At 53.4% G+C, this 22195-nt stretch overlaps 2 protein-coding genes across 17 annotated transcripts; both read right to left on the bottom strand.

The window, feature by feature from the left end:
* Positions 1–3882: 3882 nt before the first annotated feature.
* NCMAP (non-compact myelin associated protein) lies at positions 3883–12882 on the bottom strand. Of its 11 annotated transcripts, XM_071576563.1 has the most exons (8): positions 11437–11485; positions 11173–11356; positions 10702–10763; positions 9066–9196; positions 8060–8903; positions 5277–5371; positions 5074–5158; positions 3883–4570 (listed from the first exon to the last, which is right to left on the bottom strand). In XM_071576563.1, the coding sequence occupies exons 6-8, from the start codon at positions 5359–5361 to the stop codon at positions 4429–4431; spliced, it is 312 nt and encodes a 103-aa protein (XP_071432664.1). In that variant the 5' UTR covers positions 5362–5371; positions 8060–8903; positions 9066–9196; positions 10702–10763; positions 11173–11356; positions 11437–11485; the 3' UTR covers positions 3883–4428. The 11 variants fall into 11 exon arrangements, with proteins under 11 accessions (XP_071432664.1, XP_071432657.1, XP_071432661.1 ...); XM_071576556.1 differs by lacking the exons at positions 11173–11356; positions 11437–11485 and adding an exon at positions 11634–12882; XM_071576560.1 differs by lacking the exons at positions 8060–8903; positions 11173–11356; positions 11437–11485 and adding an exon at positions 11634–12882.
* Positions 12883–12941: 59 nt separating this feature from the next.
* On the bottom strand, positions 12942–20620 carry RCAN3 (RCAN family member 3). 6 transcript variants are annotated; one of them, XR_011699626.1, is made up of 7 exons: positions 19918–20122; positions 19529–19628; positions 17239–17454; positions 16553–16726; positions 15948–16119; positions 14240–15205; positions 12942–13558 (listed from the first exon to the last, which is right to left on the bottom strand). XR_011699626.1 is itself a non-coding variant. In XM_071576552.1 (6 exons), exons 2-6 carry the CDS (start codon positions 19571–19573, stop codon positions 14997–14999), a joined length of 816 nt encoding a protein of 271 aa, XP_071432653.1. In that variant the 5' UTR covers positions 19574–19628; positions 20541–20617; the 3' UTR covers positions 12942–14996. The 6 variants fall into 6 exon arrangements, 5 of the variants coding, with proteins under 5 accessions (XP_071432653.1, XP_071432652.1, XP_071432654.1 ...); XM_071576552.1 differs by lacking the exon at positions 19918–20122 and adding an exon at positions 20541–20617 and having other exon boundaries at positions 12942–15205; XM_071576551.1 differs by having other exon boundaries at positions 12942–15205.
* Between the last annotated feature and the right edge of the window lie 1575 nt (positions 20621–22195).

Raw genomic sequence — 22195 nt, 5'->3', positions numbered from 1 at the left:
CGCGCCAGGGGGCGGGGCCGGGGAGCCCACGCCGCCGCCCATTGGCCCAGCGCCGGCGCGCGCGCGGGAGCGCGGCCAATCGGAGGGCGCGGGGTGTGAGTGAGTGTGTGTGTGAGCGTGAGGGTGTGTGACTCGTGCTCTCGCGAGACGTTGTGACGCCCGCCCTTATTCGGAAGGTCGAATCTCGCGAGATCTCGGGTGCCCTCACGGCCGCCCCTCAGCGATGGCGGCGGGGCCTGACCCGGAGGGGGCGGACGGGCCTGCCCGGAGGGTCCTGCCCGGAGGGTCCTGTCCCGGCACTGCAGCGGGCCGGGGCCGCACAGGGGCACAGAACGGCCCGGGATGGATGTTGCCTCTGGCCATCACCCAGTCCAAGCCCTGCCCAGGCAGGGTCACCTGGGGCAGGTGGCACAGGGACACGTCCAGGTGGGTTGAGAATGTCTCCAGACAGGGACACTCCACGTCCTCCCTGGGCAGCTGCTCCAGGCTCTGCCACCTCCATGGAAAGAAGTTCTGCCTCATCTCGAGGTGGAATTTCTTGTGTGTTAGTTTATGTCCATTGCTCCTTGTCCTGTCACTGACTCCACTGAACAGAGTCTGGGACCATCCTCTGACAGCCCTGGAGATATTTGTGTGGATTGAGGAGATACTTGTATGGATTGCTGGGATATCTGTGTGGGCTGATGGATCCCCTCTCAGCCTTCCCTTCTCCAGCCCAACCAGGCCCAGCTCCCGCAGTCTCTGCCTATCACAGAGATGCCCCAGACCCCAAACCATCCCTGTGGGCTCTGCTGGGCCCTCCCCAGCAGCTCCTTGTCCTTCCTGCCCCATGATGGGCTGAAACACGTGGGAGTAAAGTCACAGCTCACTGGGGGCAGCACAGATTTATCCACAGTAACAGCCTTGCCCTTTATCCAAAAGCAACTCCTATGTCCTCTGTCTTTAAATCAAAAAATTAATTTCCACTTAGAGCACAGCAGCCCTTCCTGCTTCAGCAGCACCATTTGTGGGTGTTAGGAAGCAGACAGGTGGTTTCCAGGTGTGGGAAATGAAACTGGTTATGGGACTCAGGACCAAACCCCAGAGAACATTCCTGTATTTTCTCTGCTCACACTCGTGATGGTCTGTGTGTGTTGTGCACAGCCACACTCAGAGCAGGGCTCAGCTCAGCTGCCCACAGCCCTGGCACAGCCCTGGCATGGCCCTGGAACGGCCCTGGCACGGCCCTGGAACGGCCCTGGCACGGTCCTGACATGGCCCTGGCACGGCCCTGGCACGGCCCTGGCACGGCCTTGGCACAGCCCTGGCACGGCCCTGGCACAATCCTGGCACGGCCCTGGCATGGCCCTGGCATGGCCCTGACATGGCCCTGGCACAATCCTGGCACAGCCCTGGCACAGCCCTGACATGGCCCTGACATGGCCCTGGCACAATCCTGGCACAGCCCTGGCACGGTCCTGACATGGCCCTGGCACGGCCCTGACATGGACCTGGCACAGCCCTGGCACGGCCCTGGCACGGCCTTGGCACAGCCCTGGCATAGCCCTGGCACGGCCCTGGCACGGCCCTGGCATGGCCTTGGCACAGCCCTGGCATAGCCCTGGCACAATCCTGGCACAGCCCTGGCACGGCCCTGACATGGCCCTGGCACGGCCCTGGCACGGCCTTGGCACAGCCCTGGCACGGCCCTGACATGGCCCTGGCACGGCCCTGGCATAGCCCTGGCACGGCCCTGGCACGGCCCTGGCACGGCCCTGGCACGGCTCTGGGGCAGGGGCAGGTGAGGGGCAGGGGCAGCTGAGAGGGGCAGGGGCAGGTGTGGGGCAGGGGCAGCTGAGAGGGGCAGGGGCAGGGGCAGGTGTGGGGCAGGGGCAGCTGAGAGGGGCAGGGGCAGGGGCAGGTGTGGGGCAGGGGCAGCTGAGAGGGGCAGGGGCAGGGGCAGGTGTGGGGCAGGGGCAGGTGTGGGGCAGGGGCAGCTGAGAGGGGCAGGGGCAGCTGAGAGGGGCAGGGGCAGGGGCAGGTGTGGGGCAGGGGCAGCTGAGAGGGGCAGGGGCAGGTGTGGGGCAGGGGCAGCTGAGAGGGGCAGGGGCAGGGGCAGGTGTGGGGCAGGGGCAGCTGAGAGGGGCAGGGGCAGCTGAGAGGGGCAGGGGCAGCTGAGAGGGGCAGGGGCAGGTGTGGGGCAGGGGCAGCTGAGAGGGGCAGGGGCAGCTGAGAGGGGCAGGGGCAGGTGTGGGGCAGGGGCAGGTGTGGGGCAGGGGCAGCTGAGAGGGGCAGGGGCAGCTGAGAGGGGGCCTTTGGAACTGGAATGTGGGAGCCAGGACAAGGCAGGTGGGACCAGCACTGAGGCAGCTGCTGCTGCAGGACAAGGAGAGTGTGGGATTGTTCCTGGAAAACTTCAATCCACAGCAAGTTACACAAGTGGAAACACAGGGATTGTTGTTGCTTGGGAAGGTGACTCTGCTTGTTCAGCACAAGCTCTTGGGTTTTGCTGCCAGGACTGAGGAGGGTTGTGGGGCCTCCCAGGATGGGCCAATGTGAGGCCAATTTTACTGGGATTGGGATTTCTTTAGCTGAGCAAATGGTGGTGTGGCCAGAGCAGAGATTCTCCTGCCAGTAATGGTAATCCTACAAACCCAGAATTGCTTACAGGAGCTCTGCTCATTCTGCTGGGGAACTTCAGTGCTTGAAAGGAAGCAAATGGAAAGGAAACAGAATTGGCACAAAGTAGGTCTGGGTGGTGATGTCAAAAATAACAGTGAGATGGGACTCACCTTTTCTAAAGATGCTGATTTCAGTTCATGCTCAGAGAGCATCCTTTGCTGATCAGAGAGAGCAACAGAAAGTCAACTCCTTTATAGTTTTAGGGAAAAAATGAGATTTGCATCTGCTGCCCCTTCTGACTAAATCAATTATCCCTGCCACAAAAAATAAGTCAGAGAATGAGGACAAGCAAAGTATTTACCTCGAGATTCAGAAACTTCACAAACAGCTGTCTCAATATTTAGTTTGGAATTCAAACCCTGCTCCAGTTTCAGACAAAAAATATTGCAAAGTAATTGAGTTTAGTTTCTGCACAAAAAAAAACCCAAACCAAAACCAACCCAGAAGACCCAGTTAGTAAAACTGACCTGTTCAAGAGGTGTTTCCTTGGAAAAAATAGGAAAACCAGACCCCCTGTCCCTCCCCCTGACTGAGGGTGGAGGGATTGAGGGAGGTACCTGTTGGTGAAGAGCTGGGAAGAAGCTGCAGCACAAAAGGCTCTAAAGCTGGAGCTTCTCTGGTCAGTTCAGTCACACAGAAGGAACTTCTCACTCTGTGCAGCCATTCCTGTGAGGGATTCCATGGAATCTGAGCTGTGTGTCAAGGAGTGGGGCTGTTTCCAGAGCCTCATATCCTTCCATGTAAGACAAGGTTTAACTCAGCTTCTCCCCAGCCCTGTCTGTCTGTCTGTCTGTCTGTCTGTCTGTGTGTCACCCCCCCGGGGCTGCTGTGCCCCACACTCAGACAGTCAGCCAGAAGTGACAGTGCTGCTCTGTGCTCCCACTCAGGGGGCTGTGAATATCCCTGGGAATTCCTCTGTGGCATTGCTGCACACCCACCACCAGCACACTTGGAAAGCAGCAGCTTTTGGTCTGTTTCTAGAATAAGAAATGGCTAAAAATAGTTGGAGCCTGGTGTGCAGCAGAGAACAAGGCCTGGCAGGGGCAGTGGCACACTGGGGCTCTGAAAGCCTCCTTGGCTTTAGACAAGCTGAGCCCTTCTATTTCCAGGCTTATTTTTTCAATTCAAGAACTCAGATTTTGTGTAAGGCAAAACATTCTCACACAGCTCCAGCACTGACCCAATTGTTGAGAGTGAAAACCCTCAGACACCGAGTTCATTTGGAAATGGAGAGTTACAGAGTTTATTGTTTAAAAATAGTTAAAAATGAAAGGTAGCTTTTTATCTCAGCCCATTAGAAACACAAGGTAATGATAAATACAATTCAGATACTTCTGTACTATCCATCATGTATAAAAGAGACCACACACCTGTTTCATGTAACTCATAACAAACCCAGGTCCAACCTGAGTTTTGGCATGTCCAGATTTTTCTTGCTGTTCATCAGCAGTGCAGAAGATGTTCAGACTCAGCTCCACAGACTCTGAGCAGGAACCTTCTCTATCTGCTCTGGCCAGGCCAGGGCTGTGTCAGGAGCCTCACTGCCTGTCTGGTGGTTCCTGTGCCTCCACCAGGTGATTTCAGTCACAGAAAGAGTGTCCAGCCCTCTGACATTTCCTCCCAAGACAGAGGGAGGATTAACTACAACCTACAGGCACCACAACGGCCTGTTTCTGATCCAAGGGCAGCGTTGCTTTGCTCAGCAGGGCCAGGGCCGTGTGAGCAACAATTCCATCTCTTCTCTCCCAGGCAGGACGAACGTTCCCGTTACCTGCTGTGCACGTGGATGTCCCCAGGGATGAACAGCACGGAGGGGGGCTGGGACAGGCCCTGGCTGCTCTGCCCCCCGGGAGGGGGCACTGCCCCCTTGGAGGCCTTGGGCTGCAGCTCCCGCCTCACCCGCGTGTGCCTGCAAGGTAAGGGGGCACCGTCAGCGGGGGCACCGTCAGCGGGGGCACCGTCAGCGGGGGGCACCGTCAGCGGGGGGCACCGTCAGCGGGGGGCTGCTGTGCTGCTGCCCTGGGGCTGGGGAGGGTCCCACAGAACCACCGCAGGGAGCAGTTACTGAAAATCAGTAAAATAAAAGCCAGGATTTCATCCTGAGGCTGTGCCTCCAGGGCATGTAAGCTCTGAGGAGTGAGAGATCATCTCCCCTCTGGCAGCCCTGGGGTGCACTCACACCCTCCCCACACCAGCAGGAGTCCCTGAAAAGAGCTCCCTTCAAGGACTTCAGCTTCCCAACAATCCAATCACAGGGCACTGACTGTGAGACTCAGGACACTTCAATCAGCACATTAAGGTTTAGATTCTTCTGGAACTTGTCAACAACAAATCCTGGAACGCTGTGCTGGCTGAGAGCAGTGACTGGTTCATCTGGTTTGGCCTCAGCGAGCACAGAACTCGGTCACTCACCTGTTGTATGTTTTCAAAATGAGCAGAACCACTGTAAAAATAATTATCACTCCTACTACGATGGCAGCAACTATTGCCCCAGAACCTGGGAGAGAAACAGGGAGGGAGAAAAAGCCTTATGTACAGAGTTGTCATTGCACTGTTTGATAAGTCCAAGGCCCACTTTAAAAAAAAGAAAGGCACCAGCCCACTCCTTTTCTTACTCTGATAGAGACTTTGTTCTTGAGACTTTGTGGTGACATTCAGTGAGAGCTGAGTGTTATTGATCCGTGGCGTGGCTGTCGTCATCTTGATTCAGCTGCAGAGGGAAGCCAGAGAGTCAGGGAGTTCACAAAGCATTAATGAAATATTAACCCAAGTTTGACCATGATAATTAAGCAATTGTCCATTAAAAGATCAGAACCTACTAAGTGCAGGTTCACTGAGCTGGGGTTCTCAATATCTTCATTGTAGTGAAAATCTGGCCCTGATGAAGTCAATGGAAATTGTGCTACAATCTTGAGCAATTTGCTTTAAAATATTCAGTATTAATAGGATAAAATAAGATATAAACACAGTAATGCATTGTTGCTATTGCTGTTGTACAAGTTTGGATAAATAGCTATTTTAAATGCTACAGGAGTTTTAGATTATCATCCCAGGTTGAGATTCAGATCACTGATCAAATAAGTGTGAGGGATTCTGTACCCAGAATTCAGCAACATGTCTTGAGGGAAGGGGAAAAGTCAGCACAGAAAGGTTTAAAGACTCAATTATGAAATAGAATTTCAAGTAGCTTCATTCATCCAACATGAAGAAAACCCCCTAATTTGAAGCTCTGAGAGTTACACAAGAGACAAGAGGTGTCCCATGTCAGGGTTCCTGCAGGTGGCTGGGACAGGAGGGGGTGTGAGCTCAGCCCAGCACCCTCACACCAGTGTCACCTCAGGGCTGCACTGGAGCTGGAGGAGCTGCCAAGGGGACAGCTGGAAAACCCCTCCCAGCCTGGGTTTGGGGAGGTATAACTAGACCTGGAGAGAGCAGCCTGGGTGTTTACTGACTTTATAAGCCTTTTCCAAATGTTTTCTAAGGGTACCTGGTAACTGAGCCATTCAAGGGCTCCTTCAGCTGAGAGGGTGTGAGCACCTCTCCAAACAGCCCTCTGGAACAGCCCCAGCCCCAGCCCCAGCCCCAGGGAGCTGCTGCACTCCAAACATCCAGAGAAAAGCAAACCAGCCTTCAACCCTTGAGATGGAACTGAGTTTCCCATTTCAAATGCTTCCCAGCACAATCAGGCATTGGGATACTGGGGCTCTGTGGGATGTTCTTAATACAGGTAATTTTACCCAGCACAAGATACACAACAGCCAGGAATAATTAAGTGGATAGAAATCAGTTGATAATAAAAATAACTGGAAAGTTCCTGCCGAGTAAGATCTATCAAATACAACACTCACAGTGGCAGGGCATGGATTTGGGAGGCAGGACCCCCCAGGTGATGGGGGTGTTTGGGTGGGGAGGGCAGAGCTGAGCCCACACACACACGGTGTGTCCATTGCTGAGCAATGGGAGGGCTCAGGAAGGGAAACAGTCAGAGTGTTTGCCTGGGAGTGTGGGATCAAAACTGCAAGGTCCATTCATCAAATGCTTCAGTCCCCTGAAGTTAAAAGTTTGGGTTTCTTCTTTTAATCTAAAAACCAAAAATAACTCTGTCCCAAGTCTGTAACTGGGTCATTCTCCTCTGACTGAATGATTCCTTTGTTTAGCCAAGGCCACGTTAATTCAGCAACATGAACTCAGCTGTAGTTGTGGATCTTTCAGTGCTCAAATATTTTGTGTTTAGAGTTTGCTCAGCTTGTTGTAGAGCACAGGGCAGGGTTCACACCCCCTGGGGGAGCCTGAGGGGCTCCAGTGCCCAGGGGACAGCTGGCCTGGCCTTCCCCACCCAGGGGAAGGTTGTGCCACTGACAGCAGAGGCTGAAGAGACTGTCCATCACTGCAGGCTGGGAAAGCTGGTCAGGGTTCTGATGTGGGCAGAATTCAGGAAAAGCCATGGCCAACTGTCACCTTGTGGCTCCTGACCAGAAGAGCTCAAATCCCAGACCTACAGAAGTGTTTTTATCTTCCTCTGGCTACTAAAATAAACCCCCCAAATAAATAAGGCTGAATATTTTGATATTAAGCCCTGTAATATTCATGCTGTGTACCTTCCATCTGGTTCAAGCCACCTTGGGGATGGTTGAGTTGTCAGTGAATGAGTCACCCAAACCTAAAGAATTTCTATTGTTGTCAGTGAAACCTCCTGTTTACCAAAAGGATTAATTTATCCCACTGGGTGTATCAAACTGAGGTGCAATTTGAAAAATGCATCACATCAGGTTTTTCTCAGTTGTGTAGCAAGTCAAGAGGCCCAAGGTGTGTGTCTCTGGCCAGGGCAGGAGGTGCCTGTCCTTTACCTGCAGCGAGTCCCAGCTCCATTCCTGCCCTGAGAATCAGCAGGTCCCACCTGGCTGAGCCTCTGCTGTGCCACTGCAGGGCCCAGCAAAGCCCAGCAAAACCCAGGGGAACCTGCTGGTTTGGGGTACTGCAGCCTGGATGCTGCCCTGCACAGAAAAACCTTTGGAAAATCGGGAGTGCTGGATAAAAGCCATTCAGCAGAGGAGAAGAAATGGACTTTGATACAGCAATCACGGGACATTCCTTCTCCATGACACACAGCTGCACTTCCCCCTGTGCACACACACCTGCCTGGCTCTCAGGGCCACTCGGTCCCCAGCCTGGGGGAGGCTCACACTGCTTATTTCTGCATCCCCACAGCACAGGGCTGAAATGTTTCCATAAAGCTGAACTTCGGGCACGTGTCCATTTAAAACACCTTTGCAGATACAGTGTGTGGGTTGTTTCTGGAGAGGCAGCAATGCCCCCCTTTGTACAGCCCTCCTGCCCTGCCGAGTCTCAGTGAGGGCCCTGCTTGTTCAGGAGGAGATAGATGGGGATCAGAGCTCACCTGCCAGCAGCTGCTGCAGCACCTGGCAGTGCCAGGACAGGGGCACAGGGAACACAGGGCTTTGTGGGAGTTTCTTCCAGGAGAGCTGGACTTGGAGAACCGACTCCCTTCAGGGAGGGCAGGTGCTGGTGAGGAGGACACACAAACCCCGTGCTTTCCACCTGGGAAAAGGTGGGGTTTGCTCAAACTCACCCTGCCAGCATTACCAGGAACATCACTGAGACAAACTGTCACTGCAGAAAGTAATAAACTCAGAGTGTGCTTCAGTGAGGCCTGAGTGTGCCTGGACCCACCTGAGAGGCTCTAACGAGGGAGGAGGAGGAAAGAAAAGCCCAAGTTCAAACTGCTGGGGGGAGCTGGGACAGAGCTGTGGCCTCAGGGAACAGCCCCCTCTGTGTGATCCACCTTGTTATAAGGTGCAATACAGTGCTTGGTCTTTTGGGGGGAGAAAAGAAGGGACCTTCACAGACTGTCTATTCCAACCCCCTTCCACTATCGCAGACTTTGAGGGGCTAAAGGGGAAGCCCAGTACTCCTGAAGGTGCAGATCATGACCTGCCCAGAGCAGCTGTGGCTGCCCCATCCCTGGAAGTGTCCAAGGCCAGGTTGGAGCAGCCTGGAATAGTGGGAGGTGTCCCTGCCCATGGCAGGGGGTGGGACTGGATGGGCATGAAGGTCCCTTCCCACCCAAACCATTCTATGACATGAAGAACCTGTACAGGAATTCTGTCTGCAACAGAAATGCAGCTCCTTTCACTTTCCAGACAGCACCATGAAAACAGTCACAGGATTTCTTTATGCAGACTTGTTGAACTGATGAGGCCCCTTCCCCTTTTCCAAGAACTCTGCAGACAAACACACAGGTGGTTGATGCCTCCTGTTTTCAGCCTGTGCTCCACTGGACTCGCTCAGGCTCTTGGCAAGCCCTCCATGCCCGAGCCTGGCACCCCCAGCCTGGTCACCTGTCCCCACACACAGACAAGAACCCCAACGGGCCAGCAACTCACCGGGCACTGCTCTGCCTTTGTCTCCTGGTTTGTGATCACTCAATCAGCCCCTCCTGCCCAAACTCTCCATCAGCACAATGTATCACAGGAGTGAAATCTGTTTATGCTCTGCTTGCTTTAGCAAGGACTTCCTGGGGCATTAAATACATAAATCACCAGGGAAAACCAGAAATCGCCATCAAACCTGTCAGCAACTTCAGCATGTTCCCAAATAATGCAAGCACTGTAGTTAGTTCTGTGCTGGGGACACTCAGTGAACTGTAACACAATGCCCTGAGCTTTCCAGCTTTTTCCTGTTAAATATTACTTTGCCAGCGCTTTCCAGTCAGCAGATTGAAAAGAAAACCCAAACCAACCAAACACCAACCAAAACCACAAACAAAACCCCACCAACAAACCCTTATTATAGTGCTGGGGTTGAATAAGTCAGGACAGGAGTCAGCGTTGGCAGCGATGAAAGGCAAGGACACCGCCAGCCAGGGGATGGTCTCCCAGCAGCCGTGCCGGCTTCTCTCGGGGAGGAACAACGTGTGGAGCAGCCCCAGAGCCGGCCCTGCACGGTCTGCAGTTAATGGAACAACTGCTCCAGCACCGGCTGAACCGAGAAGCGAGCAGGGACATCTGCTCTCTGTTCCTCTCTGGTCAGAGTTACCGACACGGAGCTCGCGTTTGCCGTGGCACAAACACCGTCCCGGGCACAGCAGAGAGGGGTGACCGCGGGCTGTGGGGCAGCGATGTCCCCTCTGTCCCCCCCGTGCCCGCCGGGGCTACTCACGTTGATGCTGCGGGCTGTGGGACAGCGATGTCCCCTCTGTCCCCTCTGTCCCCCCCGTGCCCGCCGGGGCTACTCACGTTGATGCTGCGGGCTGTGGGACAGCGATGTCCCCTCTGTCCCCTCTGTTCCCCCAGGGCTGCTCACGTTGATGCTGCGGGCTCGGCGCTCCCGCGGAGGCGGCTCCTTCCAGCGCCGGCTCTGCCCGGGATCGGCCCCAACGCCGTTCCCGCCCCTTCCCCGGCCCGGCCCAGCCCAGGGTGAGTCCCGGCACAGCCCGGAGCCCCCAGCACAGCTCGGAGCCCCCAGCCCGGAGCCCCGGCTGCCCTTTAATGCACTTTATGATGTTACAGGCACGTGGGAGGAGAATCCCAAACTCATCCATCCCCAAGAGGAAACCGGTGGTTTTGTTCACTCATCAGGATCAAACCTGCATTTATAAATCTAAACTTGAACTTGCCTTGGTGCCAGTCAGTGCTTGCACCAAAGAGAAAGCTACAGCCACATGTCCCATTTAAGCAGCTGGTGCTCAAGTCCAAGTGAAGACTGTAAAGAACAACGAAACCAGCAGAGTAAATAAGAACTTACCTCCTCCAGAAACATCCGTGTTCCTAACACAGGTTGTGTTCAGTATGGTGAGCACAATGGTCTGGTTTCTACACTGAACCCCAAACTGAACCCCACAGAGGCTTTCTTGCCAGAGACCAGTGTCCAAGATCCAATTATTTAGCAATTTTTCCTTACAAAGACCCACATTAGTCCCTTCCAGCTCAATCCCCTTTTGCCTCAGTCCCACAGAAGCCCCTGTGCAGCCATCACAGCTCCTTCAAACCACAGACTGAAACCTCAGCAGGGATTACTCACCAGTCATCTTTTCAAGGGAATGGATTTTGCTTGATTGGTTTCTTCACAATTACTGCCTCATCCTGCATAAACAAGAAGGAACATGAGGCTGCCCCGGGAACAGGAGTGGTTTTCCAGCCACATACCTTCCCTGGGCTGTACCTCTGGAAAGCACAAGGGGCTTCCTTCAACAGCAACCAGAACTTGGAAGTAAGTTAATAAAGGTAATTAATAACTCAATTTAAATAGTTTAAGAAAGGAGACACCAGCCTTTGTGACTGTGAAAAGAGGAAAACTTTCTGTGTTGGTAGCAAGCATTGGCTGGATGATGTTCCTTCCTTGCAGAAATCTGAGTTTAAAGCAGAATTCAGATCTCCTGCTTCCCACTGCTTTGTCCTAAACAAGGAATTCCCTGTGGCAGGGATCTGAGGAAAGAATGACACCCTCTGCTTTCGAGAAAAACCCCTCAAGAGTTTCTGTCCAAAGTCTCACCCAGAGTAGAAGATCCACCCAGAGGCTCCCCCTGGGATGAACTGGCACACAGCAGTCCCAGCTGGAAGCAGCCCAGTGGAATTGTTTCCAGGCATCACAATGTGCTCAGCACCCTCTCAACATAAAACCCTCCTGGATTTATGAAGTGCCATCCCTGCCACGATGCCTCAGGAGGGGTGAACATCTACAGGGAGGCCAAGCACAAGCTCAGTGAAAGGTGAGCTCTCAAAGCCTGTGTGGCAGCAGAGGGAGGGTGGGACTTGCCTACGTGTTTGCTTGGCAAGAAGTCCCTCACCACGTCCTGCATTTGTAGCCCTTTGCCATCAGCTGTAGCCACACACTGGGTTTATACACTGCTGGATGTATCAACACAGAGAAACATTCACATACTTGTGTAGGAAGCTCTGCTGCCAACATCAGTTACCCAGTTCACAGGGCACCAGGCACCAACCTGATCTTACCCTGTTAGAGGAGGACAAAACGAAACACTGGGATGCTCCAGAACGATCCTGATGAAGTCAGTGAGCACTAAAGGACATAACAGGACTCTCAGTTAACTACAAGGGCTACTGCAGCCATACAAAAGCCCTCAGGAAATGACACAACCCAACAGTGTGTGAATTTATCCATGAATTTATCCACGGCATAGGTTGTGACTCCTGAACACCAGGGCAGGGCACAGCCACACTGGGGACGTTTGCACTTTGCAGGGCAGAGCCTGGGACTGTCTCAGTAAGAACAAAGAGAGAACAGAGAAATTACCACAGACCAGCGAGGAATTCATTGACTCTGGAACTGCATTGTGAAATCAGGCCCTCAGTGCTCTGCACATCCCCACGGTCTCAACAACAACTGGCAGCCACCCCTGCAGGGGAGCTGACCTGCAGACCCAGGGCCTGTCCCAGCAGGAGGGGAGGGCACAGCCCAGCCTGGCTCCCTGCCTGTCCCTGCCCGCTGGGTCGTGCTGGCCCTGCAGGGACACGGCCATGCACAGGCACAGAGGACACGGAATCTGCTCCTCGGGTATTTCTGTAGGAGCACACCAGAGTGCCAGGGCTGTGCTCACCTGCCTCCCCTGGCACTGCTCAGCTGGAGCAGTCACTGCAGCTCCTGCAAACAGCGCCCAACAGCACGTCAGTGACTCAGAGGAACAGGTTCTGATGTTGTTACCCAGCCATGGCGTGGAGCAAACAAAGCAGACTTGACCTTCACTCACTCCCAAGACAGGGCTGTCACCCTGGGGCAGAGCAGAGCCCCCCCTGCCCCGAGCAGTGCCCAGGACTCACCTGCTCCTGAGGCACCGCAACAAAGCCTCAAGCTGGTGCTTTGGGTTTGTGGATTGGTCCATCCACATCTATGTACAGGAAGTCTGGCCCTTTCCCTCTGCTGGAAATGGCTCTTGGAAGGTTTTTAAAAGCAAAGAAATATTTCTCTTTGTTACAACAAAATGTTCCCAGAGCTCAGGACAGACCCATCCAGACCCTCCCACCCGGGACAGCCCGAGCAGGTCCCAGACTCCACTCAGGACTGGCCTGAGCTGTGCCAGCCCACACACAACAACCCACCACAACAGCCCCCAGGCCCTCCTGAGCCCAGCAGCTCCCAGGGCTTTGGTTTTCTGCTGAAACCCCCAACCTCTTCAGCACCATTTTCTCATCATCTCCTCATGGAAAACCATAACAATTACTGTGTTCACTCAAGCACACACCACCATTAAAATCTTACACATCCCACTTGGTCCAACGTGGAATACAGTTAAAATCCAAGTGTGAATGGCACTGCAGTGTTTTATTTTAAGTGTCTTTACACAATGAAAAGTGCTGGAATGTTCCACATTTTACACATTTACACATCAACATCACACTTGATTTGCTCTATAAAACTGTTTCTGAGGGTTCTCCACTTATTCCTACTTACAGCAACTTCTACAGTGGGGAGGAAATTAAACAATTAACAAAAAATAAACAGCACAGAGAATCCAGACCGGGCTTCTGGAATTTAAAATATCCACAGGCCTGATGGATAAATCAGGTTTTTGTTGGGTTTTGTCCTTTGTTTTAGTACCACGGAACAGTGAGACAGAGAAGTTGGTCTTTGAGTGATTGTAATACCAGAAGAGATACATGAATATCCCACCTGTGGAGGCAACATGAACGACCCCCATTTTCATTTTCCTACCTCTTACCTACACCATTCCTGCCTCTGCCCAAGGACCTGCCTGCAGGATCCCACTCTGACACGTGAGGCTGGTGCTGGGAGGGATCACGAGCCAGGACAGCAGAGGGTGAAACTGCTCCATCCATGGGAGCTCCTGAGCATTCCTCTCCTCTCTGCTGTTAGTGAAGTGAAAACACTTCTGCAAGTTTGACAAGCACACCATGTTCAACTGAAACACACGGAAATGAACCTGAAAAATCTGAATTTCTGAATGACCTGAATGATTTCTACACACAAACATCAGCAGCCTGGTTTGTTCACAAATCATTTTATCCTTTTAAATAGAAAAAAAGAAGAATCTGTCTAGACTAAAAAGGTTTGGCTATAAAATAGCATAAAAGCACAGGAGCAGGTGTTGTTATACCAAGGCATATCTTCCTCCTACGAAAACACTTAACAAAAGATCACAAAATTAAAGATTTGTATTCTAAAAGATGCATCCTGGTCTCAGAAGCAGCAGATTCTCTGTCACACAGACAGGATGCCACACAGAAAAACAGCAAACAAGGGCTGAAACTGCATAAAAACTGGCTAAGCCAGGCAACTGATTGTCTTTAAAAATACAAAACAGACTGGAGAAGTTAAAAACTAACCCTCAGTGTCTTATCTCCTGACATGACCCAACAGTCACTGAGCTCATCCGTGTGTGGAGGCCTCTCAAGGACTCAGGGAGGATCAGAGACAACACATTCAACAGCTGGATCCATATTTTAATCTGCCTACTGTAATGAACCCCTGATCAGGGTGAGTGCAAAGCACCAGCACACCACAGAGGTGAGGGCAGCAGTGCTGGTGACAGACTTGTTGGGTGGTTCTTCCCCTGGTGTTCCTGTGCAGTCACCAAACCCACCTGAGTTCAGCTCCACATGTGTATTTGTTCCTCATGGCAAATTTTCTGAGGAAAGCAAAGGTCAATCTTCACCTCAGCTGGGAAGGGGTTTGAGCATCAGGAGGGCATTTCCCCTGTGTTTAACACTGTATTCACTGGAAGCTGTTGGGCCAGCACAGATCAGCCTTTACCTGCTGTACAAGGAACTCTGCTGGAATCCAATCCTGACAGGGAGAGATCATTTCAGCACTTGGTACATCACACTGTACAACAGAGGGAAAGGAGTAACACCTTGGAAAACCAACACACAACCAGACTTCCTACCTGTCACTATTTCAAGTCAGGTGGATTTGCTACACTCAGGGGGACTAGTCCCTAAAATTAAAGTGCTTTTCAGCGCATTGGCATCCCAAATGTTGCCCAGGAGCCCAGGACCAGGCGGCCGTGCCATGGATGGCCTGGCCTGGCCTGGCCCTGGCAGTGTGGGCAGCCCCGGGTACACCTGGCACAGCCCTGGCAGCCCCGGGTACACCCGGCAGCCCCAGGTACACCTGGCACAGCCCTGGCACCACCAGCAGCCCTGGCAGCCCTGGCACAGCCCTGGCAGCCCCGGGTACACCTGGCACAGCCCTGGCAGCCCCGGCACAGCCCTGGCAGCCCCAGAAGCCCTGGCAGCCCCAGGTACACCTGGCACAGCCCTGGCACCACCAGCAGCCCTGGCAGCCCCGGGTACACCTGGCACAGCCCTGGCACAGCCCTGGCAGCCCCCCTGGCACCCCTAGCAGCGCAGCGCCCCGCCCAGCCCCATGCCCAGCCCCAGCCCCTGCGGGTCGCTCAGCACCGCCGGGGGCGGCTCCGGGCGCCGCGTCTGCAGGATCTTCTGCCGGGGGTTGCGCAGCTCCTCCTCCTCCTCCGTCTCGCTCTCGCACACGTGCACCACCACGCTGGGAGTGGAGGCGGTGCCCGCGTGCAGCTCGTACTTCTCCCCTACGGGCAGCAAAGGAAAAGCACTAAGCCACTTTATCTGAAAAGCTCCTTAAGATCTCAGCAACACCATCAAATGTGCATCTATCCCATCTCATCTTCAATTTGCTCAACTTCCACACTTCACTGAAGGTCTTAAATGCTTTCAGACAGTCCCTGCATCAGTTACATTGTACTCTGAATAAATCTTTCAGTGTTTAAGGGATGTTAGAAACTGTCATGGACCACTGAAGGCACCAGAGCACAAGCAGCAGACACATTTTTAAGTGACATCATTTATGCTGCACGTTTGTATTACATTTGTAAAGGAAAACCTACAAAAGCATTTGAAAACATTAAGTCTCTCTATTTCCTGTATTTTACAGAAAGCAAACACCACATTTTCCAGGAAGGCTCAGAAAGAAGTTGATTATTAAACCCAAAAGTACCTATTAGCATCCTGACATCCTTAGTAACTTGAGCTGCCCAACTGCAAGAGACTGAACTTCTCATTCCTCTTATTGCTTGTTTCTTAACACTGAGACTGACAAACTTCCATACATGGATGTGATGGAGCCACACAGTCCAGTCTGTGCTGTACTTTCAATCAATTAATAATTAAGCAAAAAGAGTGATGGACCATTTCATTCAAGGAGGAAACATCACATAAAAGAGACTGAGTTCCTTTTCACAGAAAGATAAGTAGATAAAATCCCTTTATAACCATTTTTGAAGTGAAGGAACACAACAAAAACAATCCTCCTACCTGGTCCCAGCTTGGAGACAGCACACAGCAAGTCATAGTTTATCAGGGGAGTTGCATCTTCACTCTGTTTCCACCCAACTGGTGGAGAGGCAGGTGGGGAGATCAGGAACTGCTTAACAGGCTGTGGAGGGAGGAGGTAGGACTTGTCCCCTGTTTCACTGGACACCTGCACCTGAAGGCAGACCAGGAGATACAGATCACAAATATCAATTCCCTCAGCATTTAGTCATTTCCCCACTAATGTCTGTTCTCTGCATTAGCAATTCTTCATTCAGCCCAGCTTTAAAAATCAAAGTCCAGCTCCTGTGGGCTCTCTGGGCAGAGCCCCAGGGAGGGGCTGCAGGTCAGGCTTGGCCTGTGCTGGCCCAGCACCCCCTCCCAGCACAGCACCCCTGACACAGAGAGCCTCCCACCCACCTCTTCTTCCAGCACATTCCTGTTCCTGCATGAACAGCAGAACTGGCCCTGGTGTGAACGTGTCCCTGTCAGTGACACCTGACCCAGCCCAGGGCAGAGCAGCGAGGCTGGAGGTGCCTTGTGCTGTTTGCCACACGTGGAGCTCCTGCACAAACAAACAGGGACACACACAGCAGGTTCCACCATACCTGTGCAAAGTAAAGCTTCAGCTTCTTCCCACCACAGTCTGTTTCGTGCAGCTCTATCCGAGCTCTGGCTGCTGCCTCGGGATTGCTGAAGTTTATCCTCACCCTTCTAAAGCTTTTAAACAACTGGAATGTCACTTGGTCATCATAGACTCTGAAAAGTGCTTCGAACCTTTCCTAGAGAGGAAGCACAAACATTCTCCAAACACAAAACGAACACTTTCACTCCATGAAAACACATTTTCCTTTCACTTTCCCTTCCTAAATCCTGTTCACTGCCCTGATCTCCTCAGGCTGCACATTCCACAGCCCCCCTGTCACCCCAACCACTCAGTCCCTGTTCAGAGCAGCACAGCCTCGTGCCACCAGCTACATCTGAACTCCCAGAGCACACGAGGTGAAGGAGCCCAAACTCCACATGCACAAACTGCCACCTAGTGAGGGAAGCCCAAAGTGCTCATCCCCAAAGCACCGGGGCTTGGACAGGGCATTATTTGCTGCCCCAGGGATTAAGGGACGCTTCACTCCCCTCTCCAAAGAAGGAAAGAGTCCTCCCCACTTCCTAAGGTCTTTTGAACTAGAAGCTGATCTAGTAGAAACAGCAGCAATTAAGTCAATCAGTAAGTTCAAAATGTATCTAAAAAGGGAGGTGTCATCTCTCCACACTTACAACACTGTTCCTGCCTTACCTTTTCCTCCTGCACCTCAAACACAGCCTCGTGGACGCTGCAGGCAAAGAGGGAGGTAGGCAAGTCACTTAAATCCATCATCTCCTCCAAATCATCTTCATTTTCTCCAAAAACCATCTGCTCCTCCTCCTCCTCCTGGTCGCTGCTGCACAGGTCGGACTGGCTGTCGCTCCAGGACTTCATGGGGTCCCTGAGCACCCTCGGCCCCCAAAGGCTCTGCCAGGGCAACAAACACAGCCAGAACTGTGAGGGGGGTCAGCAAACAGAGCCAGAACTGTGAGGGGGGTCAGCAAACAGAGCCAGAACTGTGAGGGGGGTCAGCAAAGACAGAACTGTGAGGGGGGTCAGCAAACAGGGCCAGAACTGTGAGGGGGGTCAGCAAACAGGGCCACAACTGTGAGGGGGGTCAGCAAAGACAGAACTGTGAGGGGGGTCAGCAAACAGAGCCAGAACTGTGAGGGGGGTCAGCAAACAGAGCCAGAACTGTGAGGGGGGTCAGCAAACAGAGCCAGAACTGTGAGGGGGGTCAGCAAACAGAGCCAGAACCGTAAGGGACCCACCCAGCCCAGGGGCCCACCCAGCCCAGCCCAGCCCAGCCCAGCCCAGCCCAGCCCAGCCCAGCCCAGCGGGCGTCATTTCACACAGGAGAAGTATGAAAATATCTCCTTGAAACAAAACTGATACTCTTAAAACCAGCAAAACAAGGCACTTCTAAAATATCAACTTAAAAGACCCAAAGAATCCATTGTGGGGGAAACAAGTCCCAGATTTCACTTGTTTTTCCACATTTGGTTAAAGTAATTTAAAGAATTACAATGAATGTCAAAGTTCCAGCACGAGGAGGTTCTAAAACTGAAACTCATTTTGTATTTTGAAAAGAGACATCCCTGTTACTTCCGCACCTTGTGGTAAAACAGAATAGGGCAATTCTGCAAATACAGAGGTGAGAGATGGAAAAGAAAAAGGCAAGACTGATGGTAGGAGAGAGAATCCAATTCAGGAAAGGTCTTTGCCAAATCAGCTCAGAAACAGGAGAGGGATCAATAACAAACAGAAATGTTTGCAGACAGTGCCAGGAGCTCAGGTATCACAGACAGCAGACAGAGCCAGAGAGGAGGGAAGAAAAGTGAGAGGGAAAAAGGCCAACAGAAAAGCCCCAACAGGTTCTTTACAGTTTAATTCCTGGCCCTCTGAACAATCCAAGTGCCTGTGGAGCAGACGGGCAGTGGTGGCTGCACAGTCACTGGGATGCTGGGACACAAACCTGGCCAGTTACCATCTGAACATGAAATAAATTCCCTTTGCAGTCCCTACATCTTTATCCTGGGCCCTGGGTCCCTTCCTGCAGCTCCCTGTGGAACAGAACTGCTGTGTCCTCCCCCTCCAAAGGCACAGGGACCAGAGCCCAGCTGGGCTCTCAGCAGAGCTGAGCCCACGGCCCTGCTGCTCCTGCTCTGCAGGCTGGTCCTGCCACCACTGGGCAGCTTTCCTTTCACACAGAAACCAAAATCTTACACTGGAAATACCTTTACTATGAGGAATATCCTGCTTTTTGCTCCTCAGCAATGTGTGGCATCCCAACACACCTCAGATCCTGCCCGGTGTGGATTCCTGCACTGGGGAGATGCTCTGCAGCCTTGCCAAGATCCCTGATGGGAAGCACAGCCCAGGCTCGGGCTGGGCATCACATCCCCAGCTCTGCCACAGGGTTGGTCAGACAGGAAATCATCACATTGAACATTTAAATACAGCAGGAAAATACCTGACTGGGTTAAATTCTCTGCTCTGTGAAAAGGCAGCAGGTCTCAAATGATGAGTGCAAAGGACACCGAGGAGCTGGGGCAGTTTAACCCTCCCCAGGCCAGGACGCAGGTGAATTTATTCCTCAGTGCCCAGCAATCATCTCACTCCTTTAGAGAACTGGAGTGGAAACCTGCACATGCCTGAGCTGCAGACACAGTGCAGTTATTCCCTTGAATTCCTGCAAACAATCTGCAGGGGAAGGGATTTAATGGAAGCAATTTTAGTCTAAGTTAAGGAAACATTCCAGCAACAACATCAACAGCTCTGTGTGATTTCCAGCACAGCATTTCCTGCTGTAAACCCAAAATCTGAAAAGCTTCCATAGCAAAAACTGAGCTAGAAAAGCTACTTCAATTATGGTGTGGTTCTTTTTTAATTAAGAATGCATCATAGTTCATTCTCTTTAATCATAAGCCTACATGGTTAATTCTATTTTTTCCTCAGATTACTCATTTTTCATGACTTCACCCAAACCAGCATCAGACACCTGGTTACTGAGCAAGGCAAGAACATCCAGCAGCTCCACCGACATCAGACTCGGGGTAAGGCTGATGTGAATGTTCCTGAGAGGTGCAGTTAAAACAGCCCTGGGAGAGGCGATATTTTAACAGATCAGCTACAATTATTTTATTGCACGATTATCAGAAAGCATTAAAAGCAGAAAAGGGTTGGCAGGGCAGGGGTGTGCCTGTCAGTGCAGCAGCCGAACCGCTCGGGCTCAGCTCCCCAGGGATGGGAAGGGGAGAGGTTCATTCACAGGAACTGCCCGGGATGGATGGAGAGACACACGCAGGGCGCTCATTACCACCAGCTAATTCTTGCACGGGTACTAATTGCAACAAACAGAGCTACGAGCGATTTCACTGCAATACTCACAGGCGAACTGTGTGCTCAGTCGCTGCTCTGGGATTGCAGCTCCAACAGCCCCACACACGGGACTGAAGGATCCCAGAGCCCCATCCGGGAGCGCCCCAGGCCGGGCTGGAGCGGCCGGGACAGAACAGGGGGCAGGGGGGTGGCCCGGAGAGGGGACAGGGCAGGGGACAGGACAGGGGGCAGGGGACAGGACAGGGGGCAGGGGACAGGACAGGGGGCAGGGGGGTGGTCCGGACAGGGGACAGGGGGGTGGCCCGGAGAGGGGACAGGGCAGGGGACAGGACAGGGGGCAGGGGACAGGACAGGGGGCAGGGGACAGCACAGGGGACAGGGGGGTGGCCCGGAGAGGGGACAGGGCAGGGGACAGGGAGATGGCCTGGGCAGGGGACAGGGCAGGGGACAGGGAGATGGCCTGGGCAGGGGCAGCGGAGGGGTGGCCCTGCTCGGGGACAGGGCCGGTGTCCCTGCCGGGGCAGGGCTGGCTCCGGGCGGGCTCTGAGGCCCCTCCGGCCCGAACCACCCCCAGGACCCCGCACAGCCCCGGCTGTTCTTTGATTAACCCCCAAACCGGAGGGACAGGAACAACCTCCCCGCCCAGCCCAGCCCAGCCCGGCCCGGCCCACCTGCGGACGGCGCTGCGTGACGGGCGGCGGGAGCGCGCACGGGGCCGGGAGGGGCGGCGGGAGCGCGCACGGGGCCGGGAGGGGCGGCGGGAGCGGCGGGAGCGCGCGCACGGGGCCGGGAGGGGCGGCGGGAGCGGCGGGAGCGCGCGCACGGGGCCGCGCACTGTCCGGGAGGGGCGGGACGGCGCGTGCGCGCCCCCGAGAGCGGCGGGTCGGGTGACCCGGATGGGATGGAGGGAGCGCAGGAGGGGCTGGGGAAGCAGCTCAGGCCGGCGCTGAGCGGAGTTCAGGGAGGGGACAGCAGCTCTGAACACCGAACCAGCTGAGGCTGCTCTTGGCTTGGTTGGTTTTGTCCTTGGTGGTTTGGGACCCCAAGAGATACATTGAATTAATTAAGAGTATCCTGAGGGTTCTCCTCTCATCCCCCTGGACTAAACCCCATCTGTTACGTGTTAATTAAACTGGCAAACAGTCGATTAGCCACGTTCCCACTATTCTAAATTTATTTACAATGGTCTGGCTCTCTAGTGGCAGTGAAGCTGCTCCTGTCCCCTGTGCCATGTCCCCCGTGTCCTGTCCCCTGTGCCCCGTGTCCTGTGCCATGTCCCCTGTGCCCCGTGTCCTGTCCCCTGTGCCATGTCCCCTGTGCCATGTCCCCTGTGCCATGTCCCCTGTGCCCCGTGTCCTGTGCCATGTCCCCTGTGCCCCGTGTCCTGTCCCCTGTGCCATGTCCTCTGTGCCATGTCCCCTGTGCCCCGTGTCCTGTCCCCTGTGCCCCGTGTCCTGTCCCCTGTGCCATGTCCCCTGTGCCCCGTGTCCTGTCCCCTGTGCCATGTCCCCTGTGCCCCGTGTCCTGTGCCATGTCCCCTGTCCCCTGTGCCATGTTCCCTGTGCCCCGTGTCCTGTCCCGTGTCCTGCCCCCCGTCCCTGGACGGCCCCTCCTCCAGCTGAGCATCCCCAGCTCTCGCCCCAGGGCTGGGCTGGCAGAGCAGCTCCGTTCAGTAAAATAACTCGGGTCAGGCCACCAGCAAGGCAACGATCTGGGGTTGTGTCTCCTCCAGGTTATCCCTGGATCACTTTGCAAGCTCTTCCTCAAAATAATAATGCTCATTTTTTAGAGCTCTGTAAAACTAAGTTTCTAAAGGAAGTTGCACAATTCCTGCAGCTGACACCAAATACTTGGGCACTCATGTAATCCAATGCTGCAGCCCCAAACAGAGCAACCTGCACTTCATTCACAACTGTTGTGTTAAAAAACAGACACGCAGGTCTTTCAATACACATTTTAGTAAAATAAATCCTGCCTTAACTTCTCTCCAGACATTTATGGCCAATTAAAGCCATTCCCAGAGCATGGGGCAAGCCAGAATTCCATAGGTTTTACCACAATCTTTTACTCAAAGTTTCATTTTACCACAATCTTTTATTCAAAGTTTCATTTCCAAAGGCCTCACCTGAAAGACAAACAGAATTAAATAGACATGCACCATTTCTTGTGGAAAATGCAGCAGTTACCCTCAGAGTGCAATAGTGTAAAGCTTGATTTATTTACACATTTTAATGTGAACAAGAGAACACTGAAGGCAGATCCTTTTATACACTCAGCCAGCACAGGAGCTGCTCCACAGCATTGAATTACACACAAAGTACACACT

Source organism: Pithys albifrons, chromosome 24, assembly GCF_047495875.1.
Source record: "Pithys albifrons albifrons isolate INPA30051 chromosome 24, PitAlb_v1, whole genome shotgun sequence".
Taxonomy (NCBI): Eukaryota; Metazoa; Chordata; class Aves; order Passeriformes; family Thamnophilidae; genus Pithys; species Pithys albifrons.
Note: the sequence above shows the minus strand (reverse complement) of the source record. Positions and strands in the feature narration are given on the sequence as shown.